Consider the following 21842-nt stretch of genomic DNA (forward strand, 5'->3'; position numbering starts at 1 on the left):
CTGAGTATCACTCCTATACTCTTTGAGTACCTCCACGAGTATCACTCCCATACTTTGAGTACCACCACTCCGCGGTGACGGCGACACAAGACATTGACTCGGTTGTGTACAGGTCATACAACCACCATTAGTGATGGAAATAAGAAATTTCTAACTACCTATTCTATAACTTGTCACTACAGGCCAACTATTAATGACGATTGACGCTAAATTAACATGCATAGATAGTAAGATCTCAATTGATCACAGGTAACATTACCAAAGATAATAAACAATAATCACATAGATAACAAAGGATTCAGACAAGCAACAATATAGATGTTCATAAGATCAATCAAATCAAGGACAAGCATAGAATAAACAGGACTACAGCTAAGGTATCCAACTAACAAACAGGAGTATGATTACGGTATCCAATCAACTACAAAAGAAAGATAACATGCACTACAAAAGAAATAGCTCTGTATTGACCAAATACAAGGATTATCCACCTGATATGACGAATCATCGAAATAAGAACCTCTCCATATAACAGGATCCACAAGTCAAGGTCAATGACACTGATTCATATTGAACAACTGACGCATGATGATTCAAAAGATATCCTATGCAGCAAATGAATAAAATAATCAGAAATGGATAAATTTGCAAGTTAACCTGATTCCCTGGTTACTCCATTGTGCTAGAACATCCCTAGTATTCCAAGTATTCTTACATGCTTTCTTCTCTCCGACAGCCAGAATTCTCTTTCGGCAGCAAGAAACGGTGGCGGTGGAGGCAAGCTCCGAGAAGCTGAGCTCGGGAAAAATCAAGAATTGGAACTTGGAATTCAACTTCCTTCTCCCTCGACCGGTGACGCAGCTAGCAGAGTATCACAAAGGAGGTGACGTCGCAGCACAACTAGACAAAGGCGGTGATCGCGAGGAAGAAAGCATCGGCTCAAGCTTCCTCCCTCCTCCGGCGCGACGGGAACAGAGCAAAATAGGGGATGGCGCCCGTGTCTTCGCTCTCTTCCTAGGGTTCGATTGTCGTGCTTCTCCGACGCTACGGGCGATCGCGCGAAGTCCAGGTGTCGGCAGTTGATCACTCCTTCAAGTTAGGGGTTCAAGGCGGCGGTCACACGAACAGAGGCGTGGCAGCGACGGTGGCTCGCGACAACACGCGAAGAGAGGCCATCGGGGAGCTGGAGTGCGGGGCAGCGTGTGCCGGAAGAAGTGATGGGGTGTCCGGTCTTATGGACCTCGAAGTCGTAGTTGGACGGGAGGAGGGCGACGGCGGTGTTGATGTAAAATACCGGAAAAATAAGGGGTAAATTTGTAAATAAAGTTTACCCTAATGGTTGAGGATTAAGGGTTAATTATTACCTCTTATAATTATCATTAAGGTTAAATCCTTTATGGGTGGGCTCAAACTTTGGTTAATGAATTATTAGCCAATTAAAGCAATTAAATTGGCCCATTAACATAAGCCCAACCCATTGATTATGGTATATGGCTATTGGATGAGTTTTTTTGGATCAATGGTTTAATGGCTATTGGTTTGATACCCAATCCATTAAGAAACTCATCAACCCGGTAAGAAAACCGAAGCCTTCTTCGCGTTCTCTTCTTCCTCCTCCCAAATCGCGATTTCGCAATTCCTCACCGAAGCCTCGCGATCTCCTCTTCCACACCAGACGCCGCCTCTCCTCCTCTTCCCCTTCACGATCAGCAATCTCCTCCTTCCAACCACGCCCAAAGCTGTGATTCCTCTACATCGCGATTCCCTCCCCACTCTGCCACGCGTACCCGCCGTCGAACGAGCCAGTCGCCGTCCGTGGATTTGCTATCGTCTTGTTGACAAGGAAGAGACGATTCTTCGTCATCACCAAGGAGCAATCGCGGTTCTCCTTGGAGCTGAGTCGCCGCTCCTTTGCCAACCAACGCCACTGCCTCCCTTCTTCCTCAAGCCGCTGATTGAAGCTGAACTTGGGATTCTAGGGATTTTGGATTTGGGTAAGCCTTGGATCTGATTTGGTTATTTCTTAATCACGATCGGTTCTTAAGGATTTATTTGGATTTCATGTAGTTGGATGGTTGCTATTGATTCTCGGAAGACAACCGATCCTCTGTTGCAATCGATCCAAGAACAAGGAAAGGGACAGATAGATTTAAGGTAAGCCTATGGAACCGATGCATGTAGGATTTCTCGGTTCTATTCTTGAATTTCTCTATTGGATTTGAGTTCTTTTCTTGTTCATCTTGGTTTGTTTTTTTTTCCCTGTGCCGGATCTTGTGATTTGGGATGAAGCTGTCAGCACCGATATCCCTTGTGTCTGTGACCTAGGGTTTCTCAAGGTCAAGGGCAGGAAGAGGATGAGCAAACGCAAGGGGATTTTCTTGGATTCTAACTGAGGTATAATCTGATCTAGTTAACCATTTCTTTGATCATGATCGAATGATTAAGGATGTATTCTAGATTTTGTATTGAAATCGATTCTTGTAGGATTTTCATTAGCTATTAGGTTTTGATTTAAATAAAATTGATTTGATTTATGGTTAGGATAGGGTTGTTAGGATGGAGATTTATCTGTTGATGTTGGATTTATTGATTAGGTTAGTATTTATCTATTAGAGTTAAGTTAATTAGGTTAGTTAGGTTAATTAGTTTTGGTAGTATTATTGAATCTTAATTGGTCCTGGACATGAACCAAATTAACAGGTGTTAATTTAATTGGATCGGTTGGTTTCTATTAGGAGCAAGGTCGGATCCAATTAGATTGATCTGTTGGTTTTGGTTTGAAATGTGGGACGAGTTGATTAAACACGAAATTAGTTGTATTAATATATTTAATACAGCTAATTAATTAGTGTGATTAAATTGTGTTAATAGCATATTAATAAATTGTCATGTATATGACTTGTTTACATTTCTGCACTATTGGATTTCTGATTTCGTTTCAGTGTTTTCGAAACTATAGCATGTTTTCTATTCTTGATTTCGTACTTGTACTTGTTACGTTTCCGCTCACGAAACTTTGGATTTTCGTTACTTTACGTGTTTATTCCTTATTTGTTGTGTAGAATTAGAATTTCATTCTTATGCATTGTGTAAGATGTGTATGTGGCCATGTGGGTTACTTTTACTTTCATTACTTGTCTAAATCCATATTTTGTAGTATGGATAGGCCGTGTGGGCCTTATTATATGTGTTTGTATTCAGGGAATTGTCAGTGATACTGGAGAGGTGCTGTCAAAATTTTTCGAGCGGCTATCTTCCTGGTCATGACAATTTAGTGATATCAGAGCGTAGGTTTACGTTCTGTTAGTTATATTTTTGAGTCTATCTGGTACCAATTTAGTGGTATCAGAGCGTAGATTTACGTTTTATTTGTCGCATTTTGAGTCTATCGGAGCATGGTTTTACGATTAGTTTTCCAGAATTAATCGTTGTATTTTAGGACTTAGGTTTAGCATTTGTTCGGAATTCTTTTGTATCGAGTAACCAAAAGTCATATTTGTCGTCGTATCGGATTTATCGAATTTTGAGTTGCTCGATCCAAATCATGAGATAGAAATGACATGGCAAAGATCTCTGGCGAAAACCTATAAGTATTTTAGTATATTTCTCTAGTTGGGTAGAAAATTTATATTGATCGTGTACTAGGTATATTTGATTATATGCCCCCTATACCTCGAGGCTGAGGCCGAGGACGAGGTCGGCACTTAGGACGACCTGATATGTCAGAGGAGCCCGATCTTATTCAGGAGAGGGATATACAGGATCAAAACCGTAATATTCCGATCGGAGAGCCGAGTGGTCAGACCCAGGGGATTCCTCCATATATGCCTACATCTGTTCCGGCTGCTAAGAGCCGTATTATGACCTTGGCCAAATCGGCCAAGGAACGTTTCACTTTATTTCACGGAGGATCTGATCCGTGGAAAGCTCGATCATGGATGGAGAATCTGGTAGATATGTATGAGTATATGGATATTACGGACGCAGAGAAGATCGGATTAGCTACTTATCACCTGCGAGATGAGGCTCTTACTTGGTGGAAGACTCAGAAGATTGTATTTGGCGAGCAGGAGGTGACATGGACATCTTTCAGAGGGGCATTTGAGAGAGAGTTTTTCCCGGCGACCTTTCGCATGTCACGCCGCCAGGAGTTCTTCAGTCTGAAGCAAGGAGAAAGGTCAGTTACGGAATATAACTCCGAATTTAAGAAACTTTCAGAGTTTTGTCCACAGTTGGTGGCGCAGGACGAGGATCGGATGTGACAGTTTATGCAGGGCCTCGCTGCATACATTCGAGACAGGATGTCAGGGTCTTCTATTAGCTCGTACAGAGAGGCCTTATACCGGGCACTGACCATCGAGTTGACTCGGCAGCAGATATCTAAAGAGAAAGAGAAAGAGGTTGGGAAGCAGAACGTTCGCAATAAAATGAGGGGTCGGGATTCTCAGCCGACTGTTCAGAAGCGACAGAGGACTAGACAGTTGTCTAGAGGACAGTTCCGTAATACTTCATATTCGAGTTAGAAAGATCAAAATAGGAAATGTAATCGCTACGGATCATCCAGTCATATGATAGGTGATTGCCCACTGGATCATCCTATCTGTTACTATTGTAAACTTCCGGGTCATACGGTCAGAGAGTGTACTCTGAAGGCTCAGCTGGAACCTACTGGTGCTGCATCTTCAGGAGGACGTCCTACCCAGCAGCGATCCAGAGTACACAGAGACCCAGAGCACATCAGCAGCAGCGACCCCTACCACCCCAGCCACAGATGTATATACTTCAGGGGAGAGACCAAGCAGTTCCACCGATAACTTTTCAGTATTCTACTGGTCCAGAAATACGTTATTCTACACAATATCAGCCGTACCTCAGTCATACATGCTACCTCAACAGCAGCCTCAGTTTCCGACTCCAGCTCCTCCAACTTAGGTTCCGACGGAGTGGCGGCCTTCTACCTCTCAGCCGATTAAGCAGCCGTCCAGCATTGAGGTTGGACGTGTCTATGCGATTACTCGGGAGGATGCACAGCGGGCCAATGGATCGGTCATTAGGGCTATGGTTTCTGTCTATTCCATATATGCAGATACTTTGATTGATACTGGTAGCTCTCACTCTTTTATATCTAGAGTATTTTTGAGGAAAATTGGTAGAATTCCAATGATTAGATTGTGTAGTCTAGTAGTATCTTTACCATCCGGTGAAGTGCTGACTACCAATCAGCAGATTAAGGAATGTCTGTTAGATTTCGACGGTCATACCTTTACAGTGGATCTACAAGTACTTGATATGGCAGAATTTAATATCATTCTGGGTATGGATTGGTTGGCCACTTACCATGCTACAGTAGATTGCTGAGCGAGAGTGGTTACCTTCCGACCTCCGGATCAACCCGCTTGGAAATTCGTTGGTACGCAAAGTGATGGATTATCTATCATCTCAGCTATTCAGGCTCAGAAGATGTTAGACAGCGGTTGCCGAGGTTATCTACTGTTTCTGAAACAAACAGAGGGAGACGATACTTCATGTCCTTCCGATGTTCGTGTTGTCCGGGAGTATCAGGATATTTTTTCGGACGAGCTTCCTGGCTTGCCACCTCAGAGGCAAGTCCAGTTCACTATTGAGGTGCTTCCAGGCACGGCACCCGTGTCTAAGGCTCCATATCGGATGGCACCGAAAGAGCTGGAGGAACTTAAGGTCCAGCTACAGGAATTATTAGACCGGGGTTTCATTCGTCCGAGTATTTCACCTTGGGGAGCCCTAGTCCTATTTGTAAAGAAAAATGATGGATCTATGCGATTGTGTATTGATTACTGTCAGTTGAATGTGGTAACAGTGAAGAACAAGTATCCATTGCCTCGCATCGATGACTTATTTGACCAGCTAAAAGGTTCATGTGTGTACTCTAAGATTGATCTGCAATCTGGCTATCATCAGCTCAGAGTACGAGACGAGGATGTCCAGAAGACAGCTTTCCGCACTCGGTACGGACACTATGAGTTCTTGGTGATGTCATTCGGTCTCACCAATGCTCCGGCCGTATTTATGGATATGATGAACCGGATTTTCTTAGAGTATCTAGATCGGTTCGTCATTGTCTTCATCGATGATATTTTGATATATTCTCGATCAGAGGCAGAGCATAAGCAGCATCTCTGCATTGTACTCGAGACCTTACGACGGGAGCAACTGTACGCAAAGTTCAGTAAATGTGCCTTCTGATTATCATCGGTGGGTTTTCTTGGGCACGTGGTATCCAGCAGAGGGATTTCTGTTGATCCTCAGAAGATTGAGGCTGTTACTAGTTGGGAGTAGCCGAAGACAGTTCAGGAGGTCCGTAGTTTTCTGGGTTTAGCAGGATATTATCAGAGATTTGTTGATGGTTTCTCGTGTCTTGCTACACCGCTGACTCGTCTAACCAAAAAGGGAGCGAAGTTCGTTTGGTCAGAGACCTGCGAGACTAGCTTCCAAGAACTTAAGCAGCGGTTGGTGAGCGCTCCGATTCTCGTGATCCCTTCTGGCGAGGATGGATTCACATTTTACACGAATGCATCATTCCAGGGACTTGGTGCGGTATTGATGCAGCATGACCGAGTAGTCGCTTATGCTTCTCGTCAGTTGAAAGACCATGAGAAGAACTACCCTGTGCATGATTTGGAGCTTGCCGCTATTATCTTCACTCTGAAGATTTGACGACACTACTTATATGGAGTTACCTTCGAGATTTTCATCGATCATAAAAGCCTGAAGTATCTGTTCACCCAGAAAGAGCTGAACCTCAGACAGAGACGATGGATGGAATATTTAAAGGATTACAGTTGTACCATTAGCTACCACTCAGGTAAAGCTAATGTAGTCACAGATGCACTCAGTCGGAAGTCACGGGGGATTCTGGCTAGTCAGATGGTAGCCGTTACTGATCTGATTCGGCAGTTTTCCGAGTTGGGACTGATAGAGCATAGTCGAACTCAGCATGGTGTTCTAATTTCGATGGTTGCTCAGTCACCTATAGTGGAGAAGATTAAGTTGGCCCAGGCTAATAATCAGCATCTGCAGTTTATCCGCAGCAGAGTGGACTCTGGACAATAGTTAGAGTTCTCGTGTGACGCAGAATGGAATAATTCGATTTTGAGGACGACTTATGTTCTAGAGCAGTATTCGGTTAAGGATGAGTTGTTGCATAAGGCACACCATTCTAGATTTGCGATACATTTGAGTGGTATTCGGATGTAGCGAGATCTGAGACGCTAGAGCATATTACTATGGTATTTCTACACTATAGTATGAAGTAAATTTGGGGACCAAATTTTTGTTAGTGGGAGAGAATGTAAAATATCGAAACTTAAGGGGTAATTTGCAAACAAATTTACCCTAATTATTATGGTTTAAAAGGGAATTGATGAAGCTATTTAAGGGGTTAATTGTAAATAACCCTAATTGGTTAACAAAAGGTTAACTAATCATTAAAGGTTAGGTATTTTTGGGATTGAGTTTCATTTGGGTTAAATGAAACCCATTAAGCCAACCAATGGGTTTAATTTTTGGATTTAAAAGGGAGCCCAAATAAAGCCCATTGAAACCTAATCTATTTGATAAGGGATTATGGCTTAATAGGGTTATTGGGTATCAGTTATTGGATCCGGTTCTTAAAATCCATTAAGCTAATAAACCGAACTGAAATCTTTTCTTCCAAATCGCGTTCTTACTCCCGTTTAGACCCGACGCAAGCTTTCTTCTTCTTCTCCTCTCCCGATCTGCCTTCCCTTCTTCTTCTCCATCGCGATCAAGCTTCTTCTTCTTCCATGCCGGACGCCGAAGCCTTGTGCCTTTCTCCTTCGCTCGATCGCGCACTCCGGCTGCAACCAAAGAGGAAAGGATGGAAGGAGGAGTCGGCGATCAGAGGTGGATTTCCGTCGGAAGAGAGCTGCCGACGGTGAGGATCTTCGATCGATGGGCTAGAACCAGGTGTGGCGATGGATTGGTGCGGCGGCAACAGAAACAAGAAGATCAGAAGAGAAGATCGATGGTAAGAGTCGCAGTTTCTGTTCGCGTTGGGATTAATTTACGATTCTTTAGATTCTAAATTCGGATTTGGATTTACCGAGCTATTGGAGATCGATCGGAGCAGGGGGCTTGTGATCGCCTTCAAGAACCGAGCCTTGGAGCTTTCAGCCAAATCTGAGGTGGGTTTAGAGTCTTTGGTTCGTTATGTTCTTGCTGCCGAGGAAACATTTCAGGCTTGAAGTTCTGATCGATCGATGTCTATGGTGCAGGAACTTCAATTGTAAAGAAGTGGACGCCTCTTGCGGATTGGAACAAGATGGATGGGCAAGATTCTTGCTAATAGATCTGAGGTAAATCCTTAGTTAAAGCTAGGAAAGAATTTTACTATTAGGTATTAGGGTTCTAGATTTCATTGGTTAGTATGAGTTTTTTATTATGATGGGTTTGATTACTTGTTGTTTTACATGTGGGGGCTGTTAGGTTGATTTAAATAAAAATGGATTTGTTTTAGGGTTAGGTTACTACCTTGATCAGTTTGTGATCAATGGTTAGGATGGAGATTATAAGCTGTTGATGATTATGTTGGATTTGATGTGTGGTTAGAATAGGTTGTACTATTGAATGTAGGATTTTGATGGATTTACATTATAATTTAGGATTTATCTGATTAGAGTATGGTTAGATTAGTTAGGTTGGTTTAAATCTGATTAGAGTTAATGAAATTAACTCGTGTTTAATTAACATGAATTAATCGAATTATGGATCTAATTGGATTTGGGTTATATGTAGATCTTAAATTTGTTAAGATCTATATGTTTATTAATGAATACTGTTTATTTCTTTTGCAGGTCTTGAATTTTTATCAGTTACTTACAAGGATATTTATAGGAGTGCTATTGATTGAATTGCGATATATCAGGTGGGTAATCTCTGTATTTGGTCAATACAGATCTACTCTCTTTTCAGTGCATGATTTCTTTTTCTGTTGTTGATTACACTCCTATACCTGCTTGTGGGTAATTTACTGTATTTGGTCAATACAGTTCTTTCTATTTTCGGTGCATGATTCTTTGACAGTTCTTGTAGTTGATATATTGAATCTATTCCTATCTGTTATGTGTATACTCCTGATATTACTCATGTTCATATCATGCTTGACCTTATGTCTGTTGATCTTGGATTATTATTCCTGACTGTTGTTTCTATCCTTGATATGACATTTGTGATCATTATTGGTATAATTCTTTCTTATGATACCTGAGATCATAATGACTTATACCTACGCTTATTAATTAGTATGGTAGGTGTTGATTACTATGATTTGAGCATCTCATCATGATGCATGATAACGATTGTAAATCCGAATGTTGTGGGTCTATCGTAATGGTAGATGACTTTAGTTGTATATCTACTTAGGTGGTTATCATACCCTATTTCCATCGCGGTGATAGCGACTGTATGGCAGTGTACGCAGTCGACGGCTGTATGGCAGTGTACCCAGCCGAGTCGATGATTTGACCTTTTCGACATCGGATAGGGGGCCAATTTGGCGACGAAAATCTTATTCGTCGCCAATTTGGCGACGAATTTTATTGTTCGTCGCCGATTTGGCGACGAACAAGATTTTCGTCGCCAATTTGGCGACGAACAATAAAATTCGTCGCCAAATTGGTGACGAACAAGATTTTCATCGCCAAATTGGCGACGAATTTTATTGTTCGTCGCCAATTTTGTAACAAATGCTGGATTCGCCCCAAACTTAGGGACGAATTCTGGATTCGTCCCAAAATTAGGGACGAATCTAGATTTCGTCGCGAAATTTTGGGACGAATTTTGGATTCGTCCCTAATTTTGGGACGAATCCAGAATTCGTCCCAATTTTGGGACAAATTTAGGGACGAATCTAGAATTCGTCGCAAAAATTAGCGACTGAATCGGCGTTCGGTCGCTAAATTAGCGACCGAACCGGCGTTCGGTCGCTAAATTAGCGATCGAATTCCAGTCGGTCGCTAAATTAGCGACCGAACTCCGATTCGGTCGCTAAATTAGCGACCGAACTCCAATTCGGTCGCTAAATTATAATTTAAAAAATTAATTTATAGGGATGAAATTTTGCGACGAACGGAGAATTCGTCGCCAAATTGGCGACGAAATTTGCAACGAAACCAAGTTTCGTCCCCAAATTTCCCCGATTCCCGCTCCTTGCCCATAATTTTGGTAAAACTTGGCGACGAAATCTTGTTTCGTCGCCAAATCGGCGACGAATACCTTGTTCGTCGCCAAATTGGCGACGAAATTGGGGACGAAAGTGATTCGTCGCAAAAAAACTTAAGTAAAACCCTAGCTGTCGTCTCCTCTTTTCTTCTCGCACGCGAACAGCCCCTCTCTCTCTCGCCGATCTCTCGCACGCGAACAACCCTCTCTCTCTCGCCGGATTTCTCTCCCTCACCCAACTTTAGACACATTAATCGACTATGACTTGAGAGCAATTAAATTTATTGAGTGTCTCAATCAAATCATAAATATTTTATACTCAATTTTATGTCCAACAGTCGACTCATAGTTTCTATACAAGAATGACTGAGATAAATCTAAATTTATCGCCATTCTTTGTGTGATAATATAAAAATAAAACCTATGTAAAATTATAAAATCTTAAGTTTTTCAATCATATATTCTACAATATGCATCCTATTTCAAAGTGGAATTGAATCGCATACGTATCAAATCGTCAAAATTTAATTCTAAAGGATAAAATGATTATCATTCTCACGGCTAAATACATACGGATATCGAAACAATGGCAACATGACAAACTGTTCTGGATAAGATTCGTGCAGTGAAGCTTTTGAACCAGTGGGTAAAGGATAGAAGGTCAGCCATGACGATGCTAGAAATCCGTGAAACAATGGCAACATGACACAGTGTTCTGTAACTGTTATGGATAAGATTCATGTACTGAAGCTTCTGAACCAGTGGCTAAAGGATAGACTTTCATTCATGGCGGCGGACAATGCTAGAAATCAAGGCTTTTTCACGTTTTTTTGAACATTTTCCTTCTAACCGACTAACTTTGCACGTTTTTTGAACATTAAATGCAGAAGAAAATCATGGCTTTGGAAATTGATTTTAAAATCCTTGCATCATAAATTCACAATTCATTTTGAATTCACATACTCGAAGTTAATTTTTAAAATCAATTTTGAATCAGAAATTGATTTTTTTGAAAAATATTTTCAAAACAAAATGTGGAAGTTATTTTTATTTTATTTTCCTTAAATTAAAAGAAAATTGACAAACGAATTAAGAAAGTTGGCCCGTTGATATTTTACATCTACAAATATTTTTTGAAATAATCTAAACAATTTAATACGCTTTAAAAAATTTCTCACAATATATTTAAAGTTGGTCATACAAACAGAGAGTTTAGTTATAAATATGTCATTCAATCAGTCATTTTTACTCTTTTTTTCTTTATTTTTTTCTTTTATTTTACTTATATATATATATATATTAATTTTAATTAATTTTAATTTTTTAAATTAATTTTGTTTATTATTTTTTCATTAATACTTATATATATTTTTTAATTTTTATTTAATTTTATTTTTAAATTAATTTTGTTTATTATTTTTTAAATTTTATTTAGTTTTATTTCTTTAATCAATTTTATTTATTATTTTTTTATCAATACTTTATCGAATGAATACAGATAAAAAATTGACAGACGACTCTAGATTTTTTGGATGAACCCAAAGAATATCTGTGATTTCGTTAGTGTCTGAATTTGTACGATAATTATGGAGGTATTCTTTCTTGATTAATTGGTCCAAGACATACTGAATAGAATTTAGACCGTCCTATTTAACAGATTTATTTGTGAAAATGACATTGTAAATGCTTTTAATCCCTGTAGTATTTAATGGGGATAAAAAATAATAAATAAAATTGATTAAAAAATAAAACTAAATAAAATTAAAAAAATATCATATTGATGAAAAAAATAATAAATTAAATTAATTAAAAAATAAAACTAAATAAATTTAAAAATATATGAGAGCTATTTTTAAATAAAATTAATTAAAAAATAAAACTAAATGAAAATTTAAAAATAAATAAATAAATAAAAGAAGAGGATAGAAATATCATTTGAAAGGGAAAGAGAGGAGGTGGCAGGGTGCTGTTAGACGAGGAAAAGCAACTCTCATATCCTAATAATTAGTAGTTATGATAAAAAAAATTTCCTTAAAATTTTTTAATAGCTTTGTTAACATGGAGAAACAATAAATAGCTTTAGTCAAATCCATCTCAATTTTCCTTAAATTAAAAGAAAATTGACAAGGGAATTAAGAAAGTTGGCCCATTGATATTTTACATCTGAAAATATTTATGAAATAATCTAAACAATTTAATACGCTTAAAAAAATTTCTCACAATATATTTAAATTGCCTCGTACAAACAGTCATGTTAGTTACAAATATGTCATTCAATATATTAGTCATATCCATCTCAATTCTCCTTAAATTAAAAGAAAATTGACAAAGGAATTAAGAAAGTTGGCCCATTGATATTTTACATTTGAAAATATTTATGAAATAATCTAAACAATTTAATACGCTTAAAAAAAATTCTCACAATATATTTAAAATGTATCGTACAAACAGTCATTTTAGTTATAAATATGTCTTCAGTTACTCATAATTATGTCATTTTATTAGTACAATCCTGTTCATGAAATATAATATTATATTATATTAATGATTATTAATATAGTCCTAAACTTTATAATAAATTTATGATAATTTTTCTCAAATCTTGTTTTTAAAAATTCACTATTATAAATTTATACTGTCAAATTTAAATATGAAAGTATGAATGCATTAAAGAGAATTTCAATAATACATTAATATTGATTTAAAATGATTAAAATTTTTTTTTATCTATTCGAAATTGGTTGATAGACTTATACTCTTCAAAAATTTTAAATATTAATATTTTTTGAAGGGTAGTAGATGACCTTTATTCAGTTGTTTAATGCTATAAGGATTAGTAATCCTATATAGGGAAGTCATGACTTTAAGCAAAAGAGTGAATGCATAAGTAAAAAAGAAAGACTTTGAGCAAAAGAGTGAATGCATAAGTAAAAAAGAAATCCTTCCATCTTCATTCTCCTAGTTCTTTTTCTCTATTGTGCACTCTGCTCGGCAGTTCCTTTGGTGATAGCATTCAGGTACTCACTCAGTTCGTCACAAACAATCAGTGCTTGATTGTGTTGGGTTGCAAGGGTACAAACATAGTCTCACATCTAAAGTACATGGAAAAGATCATGGGATTAAAAGGATGAAAAGTATCTCCATTGATATGAGGTCTTTTGGGGAAAGCCCAAGAATAAAGTCATGAGATCTTAGGCCCAAAGTGGACAATATCATACCATTGTGGAAATATTTTGATTCCATCGGCTCTAACAAGTGGTATCAGAGCGAGACCGCTCTTCACCGGACTAACCGCCGAATGAGCCATGATCCAGATCTAACCATGTGATTTGAACCTTAAAACAAAGGAAGTGGGTGCTCCCGTGTCTGAATCAAGAGGACCAGACACCAGGTGAGAAGTCCTAGTAGGTCGGGGGTGGACCTAGGAGCAAAAAGTCTTAGTTGCGACTAGGTGAGAAGTCCTAGAGGTCGGATGGAACGAGGGGCAAAAAGTCCTAGCTGCAACTAGGTGGGAAGTCCGAAGGGCAAAAAGTCCTAGCTGCGGCTAGGTGGGAAGTCTTAGTAGGTCGGGTGGACCGAGGGGCAAAAAGTCCTGGTGGGTCGAGGATTCATACATCAAAACGACGTTGGGGGAGGGTCTGTGGTCCTTTGTTTGAGGGAGGGATTGTTGGGTTGCAAGAGTGCAAACATAGTCCCACATCTAAAGTACATGGAAAAGATCATGAGGTTAAAAGGATGGAAAATATCTCCATTGGTATGAAACCTTTTGGGGAGAGCCCAAGAACAAAGCCATAAGGGCTTAGGCCAAAAGTGGACAATATCACACTATTGTGGAGATATTTTGATTCCATCAGTTCTAACAGATTGTGTATCCTAGGACTAGACATTTAGGACATATTTGGTAAGGGGTAATCAAGCTTGTAATGTAATCAAGATTACATTACAAGATAATTTACTTTGTTTGGTAACATTTTAGAGATGTAATGTAATGTAATTGCATTACAAAAAAAGAGTCAAGATCTGTAATCTCGATTATAAAGGAAATAGTGTGGAATCTATTTACATTACGGATTCTATTTTTATCGTACCAAATATACCCTTCTGCTCATCACCGCCTCAATCCTCTCCCCTTTCCCATCATCGCGCAGCTCCTTGAGCTCTTGCTGTCCCAGCTCGCGCAAGCCGAGATTATTTTAATAAAATTGCATCAAACGCAGACCTCGACATCTCAATTCTCACTCAGTCTTGGCCTCCCACTCGGTAGCTTGACTAACTCAACGCTCAGTCAGCTTGACAACTCTGCACTCTGCTGACTCGGTAGCTCGACACTTGATAACTCGACTGACTTGACACTTGGCAACTTGGTTGACTTTGCACTCGGTAACTTGGTTGACTCGGCACTTGTCGACTTGGTGACTAGACTGACTTGGCAACTTGGCACGAGAGCTCAGTGACACAACAACTTGACTAACTTGGCACTCAACAACTCGACGAACATGGTACTAGACAATTCGACTAACTCTATAACTCAACACTCAGCAACTTAGCTCAATTATACAAGATAACTCAATCATCTCAAGCAATCCATTATTTTTTTTATTTAATAGTTTGAGATTATCAACTAAGTCCTCATATTGCATTTAATTTTTTTATAATTTAAATTTAATAATTTTTTAATATGTCCCATAATATCTCCATCAGTTAATGTGAATGGTATTTAGGGGTTGTTTGGTTGAGGGTTATCGTTGATAACCTTGGTTATTTGTTCAAGGTTATCAACGATAAATTTATCTAATTTAGGTTATGATCGATTCTCAAGTAATACAGTATTACCACCACATCAGTAAATGTGTTGTCTAAGGTTTTCTACGATTTCGAAGGTCAATGAAATTTTTTTCATAATTATCCTTCGATTTTAAAATTGAGTTAATTAAAATGTACTAAGAAATCTAATTAAAATTGTATTAATTAATTTAATAAATTTTAATTTAAATACTTATAAATTTAAAAGAGGTAATTTATTTTAAAATTTTAAAAAATAAAAATAATAAATTATATTTATTAATTTAAAGAATTTTTTTATTAAAATAATTATTTTAATGAACTATTTTATTCAAATATATATAAATTTATTTTAAATTTTAAAAAATAAAATTAAGGAATTATATTTATTAATTTAATAAATTATGTTATTAAAATAATTATTTTAACAAATTATTTTATTAAAATAAAATCAACAAATTATATATTAATTTAACAAAATATTTTATTAAAATATATATAAATTTTATTTTTAATTTTAAAAAAATAAAATTAAGGAATTATATTTATTAATTTAACAAATTATTTTATTAAAATAATTATATTAACAAATTATTTTATTAAAATAAAATTAACAAATTATATTTATTAATTTAACAAATTATTTTATTAAAATATATATAAATTTATTTTTAATTTAAAAAATAAAATTAACAAATTATATTTATTAATTTAAAGAATTATTTTATTAAAATAATTATTTTATTAAAAATGTATAAATTTATTTTAAATTTTAAAAATTAATAAATAAATTATATTTATTTTTATATATTCTCAATTTATTATGATTATTAAAATTAAAATTATTAATTTAATTTATTCTAAAAATAAATAGAATCAATGGTAATATGTAAATGTTAAACTGATTATGTTTTATTTTCTCTAAATTACTAAATTGAATCAAATAACATTAAATTATATTTTATATCTCATAATCTTGGTTATGTGATTACCTAATAATCACATAACTAAAGTTATATATGATTACTTGAACCAAACAGACTCTTATCAATTAGATATAATGTGCATCATGTACTTTGAAAACTCATGCCATAACTTAGCCAAATCTAATTAAATTTTATATATTTAAATTTAATTAATAAGATAATCGAATTAAATTAAGTTGAATCTAAAATGAATTAAATCGTTGAAATAATTATTCAACTTTAATTTTTTTATAAACTTAAACTCAATTCAAATTTAATTTGAGCTTGATTTGTTTAAAATGTTATCAAATTCTTGATTTAAGTTTATTTAATTATTTAAAATTTTATATTTAAAATTTTTTTGATTAATTATTGAATTTGATAAATATAAATTTATTTATTTATTTAATATGTTGATAAGAATTTTACTCGACTAACTTGGCATTTGACAACTCGATAGACTTGACACTAAATAATTTAGCTAACCCTACAACTGGATACTCAATAACTCAGTTCGATTATACATGATATTTCAATCATCTCAAGCAATCTATTATTTTTTACTTGATAGTTTAAGATTATTAACTGAGTCCTTTGTACATATTAAGATTGCATTTAATTTATATATAATTTAAATTTAATAAATTTTTAATATGTCCGACAATATCTCCATCAGTTAATTGTCAATGGTATTTAATGAATAAATTGACTCTTATCAATTAGGTACAGTGCGCATCATGTGTCATGTCTTTGAAAAATCATGTCATAACTCAGCCAAATATAATTAAATTTTATGATATTTAAATTTATTTAATAAGATAATTAAATTAAATTAAATCAAATAAAAAATAAATTAAATTGTTAAAATAATTATTCAATCTTAATTTAATTTCTTTTTTATGAATTTAAACTTAATTCAAATTTAATTTAAGTTTGATTTGTCTATAAATTTATTTATTTAATATATTGATAAAAATTTTATTCGACTAACTTGGCACTCGACAACTTGATGGACTCAACACTAAATAATTTAGCTAATGCTACAACTCGACACTTAGTAACTCAGTAACTCAGTTCGATTATACAAGATAATTCAATCATTTCAAGTAATCTATTATTTTTTATTTGATAGTTTGAGATTAATTAACTAAGTCCTTTGTACATATTAAGATTGCATTTAATTTCTATATAATTTAAATTTAATAAATTTTTAATATGTCCGGCAATATCTCCATCAGTTAATGTCAATGGTATTTAATGAATAAATTGACTCTTATCAATTAGATACGGTGCGCATCATGCATGCCATGTCTTTTAAAAATCATGTCATAACTTAGCCAAATACAATTAAATTTTATGATATTTAAATTTATTTAATAAGATAATCGAATTAAATTAAATCAAATCTAAAATAAATTAAATTGTTAAAATAATTATTCAATCTTAATTTAATTTTTTTTATGAACTTGAACTTAATTCAAATTTAATTTATGTTTGATTTGTCTCGATGTTATCGACCTCAATTCAAATTTATTTGATTATTTAAAATTTTTATATTTTAAATTTATTTGATTGGTTATTGAATTTGATAATATAAATTTATTTATTTATTTAATTTTTATTTATTTAACTTATTGATAAGAATTTTATTGATGAATATAATTCAAGAATGTTATTTATGAATGTTATTCATGAATATTATTTATGAACTATTATTCATTAATATTATTTATTAATATTATTTATGAATATTAATAAACTAAACATATATGTTCAAGTTTATTCGTTTAGTTTATAACTTTATTTGTTTAGTTTAATGAATTATTCAAGTTTGTTTCATTTAATTGATTTTGTATATATTGAACGAACATACATAAATTCTTATCAAATCGAATATCAAATTTTGTCGGTTCAATTACAACCCTAGCAAATCCAAATCCTTCTCTCATATATTTGAATCACATGCTCCAGTTAATTTTTAAAATCAACTATGAAAATTCGTTGATCCGTAGTTCCATCCAAAGTTCTTAGATGGTCTCCACGGCTCCAACAGAACAAATAATAGAATATTAAAGTTCATATTAAGTTCGTCAATGTAGCGAAAAATCAAAGATGACAACGATCACTGTAAAACCGTATGTGTTGTTTTTTTAGTTGGTAAAAATCTCAAGTAAGTTTTATGTGAATCTATCTAACGCGTGAGAAATGCCTTTTTGATCATCCTAATTTTAAAGGAATTCAGAATATTGATTTATATGATAATTTGCAAATCAACTTGGATCGATTTGTATTTTGAGGAAACTTAAAATTAACGGTGAATTAGGAAAACTTTATGATTAACGAAATGATTTGTTAAAAACTAAATAAATAAAATGGTGTGTTTTGGTACAATTCCAAAAAATCTAAATAATTATTAAGATGTTTGATTCAGTTTCCGTATCGTGACTCACTGGAACAACACGTTATTAACATGGAGAAAGAGTCCATAACTTTAGTCAAATCACTAAATTTGATTGGTAGCTAAAGATCACAACTCATAATTAAGATCACAAATCACTAATTTTTTGTAAGTGAGCCTATAAATATCAAGAGAAGGGTTGCTAAAGATCACAACTCATACACCATTAAGATGGAGAAGCAATCACTAAATTTTATTGGTGATGATGAAGTGATAGTTCGTAAGTCTACACAATATCATCCAAGTGTTTGGGGTGATTTTTTCATCCGAAGCTCCTTTCACTCACAAACACAGGTATTGATCTTCTCACACTTATTCAATTAATGTTCCTCGAAAATTTCTTAAAATTAATTTGAAGTAGATCTTATTTGCAGCATACGAATGACAATATGAATATGCGGTGATTAAATAAATATATATATATATATATTGTTGGATATATGTATATCTAATAATTTTGATGATGCAGGAGTCCTTTCAAAGGATGATAAAGAGAGCAGAAGAATTAAAGGTGCATGTAAAGACAATGTTCAAGGACACTAGTGGCATACCGCAACTTATGAATTTAATTGATTCAATTCAACTTCTTAGACTGGACTATCATTTTGAGGATGAAATAGATGGCGCATTAAGATTGATCTTTGAGGTTGATGATACCAATTATGGGCTCTATGAAACTTCTCTTAGATTTCGATTGCTTAGGCAGCATGGATATAATGTTTCTGCAGGTAACAATAGAAATAAGTTAAAATTATTAGATTATATATACATATGTTCTTATATATAAAACAAAATATATATATTAAAATTGAAATTCGAGATAGATATGTCTTTCTTTATATGACAAGATAAGCAATCAATATTTTCATCATTTGCCAAAAATTCCATTTTTAGTTTTAGACTAATAAAGAATTACAATATTGGTAAAAAGGATGTTAAAACAAGTTGTGCCAAATTACAATATTGGTAAAAATCTAAATCATTGCCAAGTTTTAAGATTTAAAATTTGTCATGTAAACCTGTTTTATTGTTATTATTAAAAAGGCAAAGAGAATAAAACTAGTTAAACAGTTTGATATAAAATAATATTATTAACTAATTATTTTTATGAACACTTACTATTAATTGTTTACCCACTTTTGTAGAGAGTTTTAACAAGTTCAAAGATGACAATGGAAGCTTTATATCTACCTTGAATGGAGATGCAAAGGGACTGCTAAGCCTATATAATGCGTCTTATCTTGCAACACATGGAGAGACTATACTTGATGAAGCCAATTATTTTTCAAAGTCTCAACTAGTATCCTTATTGAGTGAACTTGAACAACCTTTAGAGACACATGTATCTCTTTCCCTTGAGGTACCACTATGTCGAAGAATTAAAAGTCTCTTGGCGAGAATATATATACCTATTTATCAAAAGGATGCAACGCGAGATGATGTCATATTAGAACTTGCAAAATTGGATTTCAATATATTGCAATCTCTTTATCAAGAGGAACTGAAGAAAGTTTCGATGTAAGTAAATTTAACTCATCTTTTTATAGAAATATTTTTCTAATATATGTGAACAAATATAGACAACATAATCCTCACATTTAATATCAATATATAAATCTAATAAGAGAATTGATAGGAATTTCAAAATTATTGCTTTATAGTTATAAAAAATATCATAGCACTTAAAAATTATTTACATGAATTTTATTGACTATAGCATTGCACAAGTTTGATTAATGTTAGATATCTCACATGATTTTTATACATTACCTTAATTGGTTAGTTTTATTTTCTAATTATAAGTAATTTATGTTTTATTTACATTTGGGGTATAAACTAATTGTTTTGTTTCTCTATGTATATTTTTGATGGATGACATGTTTAAAGATGGTGGAATGATTTAGCGCTTGCTAAATCACTAAAGTTTGCTCGTGATCGAATTGTGGAAAGTTATTATTGGGTTCATGGTATATATTATGAGCCTCAATATTCTCGTGCACGAGTGATGTGCACCAAAGCATTTTGTCTTGTATCAGTTATGGATGATATCTATGATAATTATAGCACATTGGAAGAGCGCAAACTATTAACTGAAGCAATCAAGAGGTTCAATTTTAGTATATTCAAATTTTAATAGTTTTGTGTTTCATTTAATATTGTTGTTGTACAGTTATACATGATAGGACTAAAATGTTGTAAAACAAATTCAAGTTAAAATGATAAATTCTCATATTCATTCTTTTACCAATATCATGATCACCTATTTGCTCATATTTTCTTACATTTAGGTGGAATCATCAAGCTGTTGATTCTTTACCCGAATACATAAAAGATTTTTACCTCAAGCTATTAAAGACTTTTGAAGAATTTGAAGCAGAGTTGGAACTTAATGAGACGTATCGTGTGCAATACCTTAAAAATGAAGTATGTTAATAGGAAAGAGATATTGACTTCTATTATCCTAACAATTATTAACTAATTTTTTTCTTGATTTACATAGTTTACAACTGTAGCCATAGCATATTTTGAAGAATCTAAGTGGGGTGTGGAGCAATATGTGCCATCACTTGATGAACACTTGCGTGTTTCATTGATCTCCGCCGGATGTTCTTTGATCATTTGTTCCATGTATTTGGGCATGGGAGAAGTGGCAACAAAAGAGGTATTCAAGTGGTATTCTAGTTTTCCCAAGCTCGTGGAAGCTTGCTCCATAATTGGTAGACTCCTCAATGATATAAGATCACATGAGGTAATCATTTGTCACTTCCATTGGTACAATAGTTTAGCAACAATGTTTGACAATTCCAATTAAAAAATTTGCAGACAGAGCAAGAGAGAGACCATAGTGCCTCTACAGTGGAAAGTTACATGAAAGAGCATGACACAGATGCAAAAGTTGCATGCGAGAAGCTACGAGAGATAGTGGAGAAAGCATGGAAGGATCTAAATAAGGAATGTCTCAATCCAAACCCAGTAGCTCGACCTATAATTGAAAGAATACTCAACTGGTCGATTTCAATGGAAGACATATATAGGTACACCGATGAGTACACCCATTCTGATAATAAAATGAAAGATAATATCTCTTTGGTGCTAGTTGAACCAATTCCTATATAGAGTGACTTCTTCAATAAATCACAGTGGGAAGAGCATGTTGAAAATTGTTAGAGACAACCATTATAGTGTGAGGATGCTCAATACCTTATCAATGTTTGAATAAAGTAAACTCATATTTGGATGATGTATGGAAAAGTTATAATTGATATGCAGTGATATCTTATGTAACTTGCTTAATAAAATTTGCACTTTGTTGGGAAGATATAAGAAATATAAAATTGACCTTGTCACTATTTTTTTTCTTAATCAACAAGATTTGTAAAACATTTGAATGAATTATTAATTTTAAACTCCTCTATCAT

At 34.3% G+C, this 21842-nt stretch overlaps 2 protein-coding genes across 2 annotated transcripts; both read left to right on the top strand.

The window, feature by feature from the left end:
• Window positions 1-3719: 3719 nt before the first annotated feature.
• LOC141815168 (uncharacterized) lies at window positions 3720-4262 on the top strand. Its single transcript, XM_074703095.1, has one exon. The coding sequence runs from the start codon at window positions 3720-3722 to the stop codon at window positions 4260-4262; it is 543 nt and encodes a 180-aa protein (XP_074559196.1).
• Window positions 4263-18594: 14332 nt separating this feature from the next.
• Window positions 18595-21540, top strand: LOC141815038 (beta-eudesmol synthase-like). Its single transcript, XM_074702995.1, has 7 exons — window positions 18595-18717; window positions 18893-19151; window positions 19569-19941; window positions 20311-20529; window positions 20712-20847; window positions 20924-21172; window positions 21247-21540. The coding sequence occupies exons 1-7, from the start codon at window positions 18595-18597 to the stop codon at window positions 21538-21540; spliced, it is 1653 nt and encodes a 550-aa protein (XP_074559096.1).
• The last annotated feature ends 302 nt before the right edge of the window (window positions 21541-21842 follow it).

Source organism: Curcuma longa, chromosome 21 (assembly GCF_044706935.1).
Source record: "Curcuma longa cultivar G26 ecotype Majalengka, Jawa Barat chromosome 21, ITB_CL_G26_1.1, whole genome shotgun sequence".
NCBI classification, from domain to species: Eukaryota; Viridiplantae; Streptophyta; class Magnoliopsida; order Zingiberales; family Zingiberaceae; genus Curcuma; species Curcuma longa.